Source organism: Macrobrachium rosenbergii, chromosome 51 (genome assembly GCF_040412425.1).
Source record: "Macrobrachium rosenbergii isolate ZJJX-2024 chromosome 51, ASM4041242v1, whole genome shotgun sequence".
NCBI lineage: Eukaryota > Metazoa > Arthropoda > Malacostraca > Decapoda > Palaemonidae > Macrobrachium > Macrobrachium rosenbergii.
The window spans coordinates 4,772,251-4,778,250 of record NC_089791.1 but is presented as its reverse complement, the minus strand read 5'-3'; the positions used below and the strand labels follow the sequence as shown (position 1 = coordinate 4,778,250).

General features: G+C 37.1%; 1 protein-coding gene across 5 annotated transcripts in view; it reads right to left on the bottom strand.

Moving 5' to 3' along the window:
- The window catches only part of LOC136833121 (sodium channel protein 1 brain-like), a 564,124-nt gene that overhangs the window by 193,010 nt on the left and 365,114 nt on the right, over nt 1–6,000 (bottom strand). For all 5 annotated transcript variants that reach the window (XM_067094770.1, XM_067094772.1, XM_067094774.1 and 2 more), the window contains 2 exons: nt 1,543–1,657; nt 554–768 (listed from right to left, as the gene is read on the bottom strand). In XM_067094770.1, coding sequence (XP_066950871.1) covers nt 554–768; nt 1,543–1,657 — 330 coding nt within the window. The remainder of the gene's footprint in view (nt 1–553; nt 769–1,542; nt 1,658–6,000) is intronic.

Below are 6,000 nucleotides of genomic sequence, written 5' to 3'. Positions count from 1 at the left end.
GGTGGCTTAACGGATATACAGAAAACAAAACTGTCTCCTTGCAAAAATGGTTACGATCAAGAAGTGTCTACAATTCTGTTATTAAAAAAACTATGTATCAAAATTGTGACAGGGAAGCCATTAAGTAGCAATTATTTTTGGTTAGTTTTCAAATCTTGACTAAACTGATAAAAAGGTAGAACGTTTACTAATGAGAGGTTATGTATGAGTGCTGGCTAACCAATGAGGCTACAGACATGGAAGACAGGGTTATCAGTAAAATGCAGCAGACACTTAATGAGAAAAAAATTGATCTGGACATATCCTGAATTAACCTCACTAAATACAATGCCGTTTATCTCATCTTGGAAGTAATTTGAAAGATAAGATCATAAATTACTTTATAAAAAAAATCTAGCACTAAAATTTAATTTAGCACATGGTCGAAGCATGATAGCCTTTTTATAAGTGATGCAGTTTATTAACATAATTCAAAATAAAAAGAGAGAGAGAGAGAGAGAGAGAGAGAGAGAGAGAGAGAGAGAGAGAGAGATTTACAAGATACCCCACTCACCCTGTTTCCTACTTCGAGGATCTTATTGAGCGTGTCAGACATGCCATGATGTTCGATGGCGAGGAAAATGGTGTTCAAGATGATGCACAACATAATGAACAGATCGAAGACAGCGTCGTGCACCACAATGTACATGATGTTCTGAAATCGCAGCCAAGAGCGGTAGTCGACGCAACATTCCCGACATTTCTCACAGTTCCGGTCAACCACTTCTTCTGCAATGGAAAGGAGACCATCAGAAACGACTCACTCTGTTGATCAAGCTACTCCCTCTCAAATGCAGAAATGCTTAAGAACAGTAACATTTACAGCATATGTAATCAATAAAAGTATATCTATAAGATAAATCACACGTAACATGGACTCAAAACGGAAGCAAACACAATCCATCCGTATATCATATTTACACAAACGCAATTAATGTTACTTCAGGTACTACTCAGGTGCAAAGGTAATCTTAAAGACAAAACTCTTAGTTAACAAAAGTAAGGTAAGGGAGCAATCTCTCTCTCTCTCTCTCTCTCTCTCTCTCTCTCTCTCTCTCTCTCTCTCAGTTCCTCATTGGCAGGGTGGGTATTGTTATCAGCTAGCACTCTGCTGGTCCCGCGTTCGATTCTCCGACCGGCCAATGAAGGATTAGAGGAATTTATACCTGGTGATAGAAATTAATTTCTCGTTATAATGTCGTTCGGATTCCACAATAAGCCGTAAGTCCCGTTGCTAGGTAACCAATTGGTTTTTAGCCACGTAAAATAAATCTAATCCTTCGGGCCAGCCCTAGGAGAGCTGTTAATCAGCTCAGTGGTCTGGTTAAACTAAGGTATACTTAACTTTCTCTCTCTCTCTCTCTCTCTCTCTCTCTCTCTCTCTCTCTCTCTCTCTCTCTCTCTCTCTCTCTCTCTCTCATTTTTAAACAAGAGGGCAACAAAACTGCTGCAAGTCATTCGGTGTCTAAACAACCAAATTATTCTCGGCCTTTCTTGACTTACCCTCAACGACAACAATATGCTGAGAAGAAGCTGACAGCGCTGCAGGAGAAGTGGGACTCACGCCATTGCACTTCCTCCTGGAGTAGAGGGACTGCTCGGCTTTGACAACTGGTTCCTGTAATGAAGGACAAGTTCTGAAATATGGTAAATTCTTAATACAGGAGAAGAACTGAAACATGAAACTCCAGTAATATACAGGGAGCACTGAGACATATGTAACGAAGTAACACTGAAATATACCAACAGTGATAAGGTGGGAGCACTGATACATGAAGTTCCTGTAATGCAAAATAACTTTTAAAACATACTGAACATGGAAAACCTAATCAAAGAGACATATTCAAGCATATTGAAATCCTGTCATGAATAGAGAAAGTCAAAGCCTACTAAGTTCATGTGATGAAAAAGAAACACTGGAACGTACTGAATATGGAACGGGAAAGAGCACTGAAACACTAAATTCATGTTACGAAGCAGCACTGGAAATACTAATTCCAGGAATATGGGTGGACCACCCAGAGCACACTGAACCTGAAATACCTAAGCAGTGCAGAGAGGCGTGAACTGTTTCTATGCCTGAATGCAGACAATATCACAACTGTCACTTAATAAAGGTTAAATTTCACAGCTTAATTAAGTTTGTGGGAACTTCGGAAGACCGGATTTCAGTCTGACTCGTAAATCGTAACTTACTAGGATAGACAGGTTTACAAGTGTTATTACAGAAAGTGGAAGTTTAACCACATATTGTTTATATGCCTTGCACATAAAAAAAAAAATACTACGCACACATATACACGTGTTACGATAGACACGTCTTTTTACTCTATCATTGTATATTGTCAACACGCGATCTCAATCATCCAAGTTTTTTTGTTGAAAGGGAAGCAAGGCTTTAGGGGTGTTACGTCTCTCACTTTACAAGCTGCTGTGAACGGTCAGTGTCAACAATGTCTTCTCCTTTGAGTCGTAATGATATACAATTATGTAAATGCGTGAAAATGGATAACCGAATTCTCATGGAAACTGGCGAAAAGTGGGATCTTTTGTCTCTGTTTTTTTCTGGAGGAGGCATTCTAATATGAAAAAACCTAGGTTTTTGTTCTGTAAGCCTCTCCCAACACTTTAGCTACTAATGCCCCTAAAACAGTCTTTAAAGACACTTCCAAACTCTATTCCTATTAGCCCTAAAATGGTCTATTAAGACATTTCCAAACTCTATTGCTATTATCCCTAAAATTATCTTTTAAGACATTTCCAAACTCTATTCCTACTATCCCTAAAATGGTCTTTTAAGACATTTCCAAACTCTATTGCTATTATCTCAAAAACGGTCTTTTAAGACATTTCCAAACTCTATTCCTACTATCCATAAAATGGTCTTTTAAGACATTTCCAAACTCTATTGCTATTATCTCAAAAACGGTCTTCTAAGACATTTCCAAACTCTATTCCTATTATCCCTAAAATGATCTTTTAAGGTATTTCCAAAATCTGTTGCTATTATCCCTAAAATGGTCTTTTAAGACATTTCCAAACTCTATTCCTATTATTCCTAAAACGGTCTTTTAAGACATTTCCAAACTCTATTGCTATTATCTCTGAAACGGTCTTTTAAGACATTTCCAAACTCTATTGCTATTGTCCCTAGATTGGTCTTGTAAGATATTTCCAAACTCTATTGCTATTATCCCTAAAATGGTCTTTTAAGACATTGCTAACCTCTATTGCTATTATTCCTAAAATGGTCTTTTAAAACATTTCCAAACTCTATTGCTATTATCCCTAAAACGGTCTTTTAAGACATTTCCAAACTCTATTGCTATTATCCCTAAAATGGTCTTTTAAGACATTTCCAAACTCTATTGCTATTATCCCTAAAACGGTCTTTTAAGACATTTCCAAACTCTATTGCTATTATCCCTAAAAACGAAGACATTTCCAAACTCTATTGCTATTATCCCTAAAATAGTCTTTTAAGACATTTCCAAACTCTATTGCTATTATCCCTAAAACGGTCTTTTAAGACATTTCCAAGCTCTATTGCTATTGTCCCTAAAATGGTCTTTTAAGGCATTTCCAAACTCTATTGCTATTATCTCTAAAATGGTCTTTTAAGGCATTTCTAACCTCTGTTGCTATTATCCCTAAAATGGTCTTTTAAGAATGCTGCCAATTCTATTGCTAATGTTCTTAAAATGGTCTTTGGAAACCTTTCCCAGCTTTCTTGCTTGTAGTTCTAAAACGCTTTCAAAACCTCTCCCAACCCTATTGCTAGCGTTCTAAATTTATGATATCCGGAGCATCCGAATTGTTAATAAGTTCGTTTATTGTGGTTTTCTATTCAGTTATCCTTTACCTTTTTGCTTTACTAAGAAATTCGTCTTAATCAAAAGTATTTCCTAACATCTCGCTCTGTTTATTGTATCATATGTTAACAGCATGACATTGATCTCTGCTGATATTTATATCTTACCAATTATATATTTAAAAACTCCCTTATGCAGAGCAACAATATTTTTCACTGCATAATCAGGAACACCAATTACTTTCCCCGGGCAAGACTGACATAAAAAAGTGTTAAGTCCACTTCTTGAAAATGTTACTCAAGCAACTTGATTTATCAAGATGAAAAATTATATCAAATACACCTATATCATTTATCGTCTCACTCGAGGCAGCTCTTATTTGAGACTCAAATCTAGAGGGTTCCTGCTTATGACATCGTCAACTTATTACATTTTCTTCTCTTTGGGTGAAAGTCCGTGAAAGCCGTGATATTTTCCTGCGATGCCACCGACACCTGGGCGTTATGATTAACATAATATGACAAAGACAGAGAAAACAATTTTCATTCTGCGAGATGGACAGCCTGTCTATACATGAACATACCGAAGGAATTCAGTAGCCTTTAAAAACGGTTAATGGAACTCTTTGCAAACGTAAAAAACAAGGGGCAGCTACCCCTGCTCTACCATCACTTTAGGGAGAATGGGAAATTTCTTAGCTTCACGACTTTTATGAACGTATCTCATATCGCAACATGAAGGTATTTTAGATCCTATATCATAGACTATAGTTCTAATAATCAGGTGAAGCAAAATTGTATTAATACCAGAGAATATTTATATGTTATCACCAGCGACATCTTCAGATTACCCAACAGGTTAAATAAAAAGGACATATGATGAACCCAAAATATCATGATTCTTCTAATAACAGAAAGACGAGTCATGTCAGTACCTAACTGTCTGGGAAAAAACTGATCGACAGTCAGAGAACCCGCTACTTCTAATATGAAAAAATACAATCACATCTAAACGCTAATGTTGATGTATATACATAACACACAAACGACATACCATTTCACACACACACACACATATATATATATATATATATATATATATATATATATATATATATATATATATATATATATATATATATATATATATATATATTTCAGCCAAAATAGCAATAAAAACGATTGGCCACTAGACAAAACTCGTGAATATGGGTCTATTCCATATCCAACGCCAATAAATGTACCTGAATTCGGGCGACAACAAACTTTAATTACTCTTGTGGTCGGGTCGCAACGTAACTTCGTTCTGATACTCTGGCTGTGTGTTCGAATCCTGCTGCATATCTAAAAAGCTTGAAGAATTTGAGACGCCAATGGCCATTGTAGTTATTACAATTACTTATGTATCTGGTAAAATGTGATAAGTAGATTCATATATATATATATATATATATATATATATATATATATATATATATATATATATATATATATATTGTGAGAAAAAGGCAGTTGTTTCTTGTGTGAACTATGGTATCTGATAGTTTCCTTGTTTCCTAGTGCCTCCAGGTCGGGGGTTTTCGCCACGTCGACATCGGAAGTGTTGTCACTGGTGGGTGGAGAGAGAGAGAGAGAGAGAGAGAGAGAGAGAGAGAGAGAGAGCGAGAGAGAGTCAGTCACAAATCCTCAGCAGTCATGGGCAGTTAGCAGTCGTAAGCAATGGAGTCAGCCGCGCAGGTATTCTCTACCTGTTGGAGCACGACATGCTCGAGTATACTACATGTTCTATTGAAGAATTATGTCCTTTTGTGGAGTACGACATGGTCAAAATTTAATACGGCATGGCTGGGGAGGTGGATTTAACGTCAAGTGATTGTCAACACTGCTGAAGCAGCATGGTTTTCGTCTGTTGGTGGACGACGTTCCTGTTGTGGAGTATGGCATGGTCGAGTACAACATGGTCGAGTACGGCATGGTGTTCGTCATACGAGTACGACATGTTTGTGTGACGTGAAGAGTGACTTGGTGTTGAGTAATGTCTCAACGACAGCCGAGAGCTGTATTGATGTGTGTGATCTTCATTTTTGATTGCTGGTGTTAGGCAATGTTGACTGAGGATTACCTCGGTGGCAGTGTTGCACTGCGGGGTT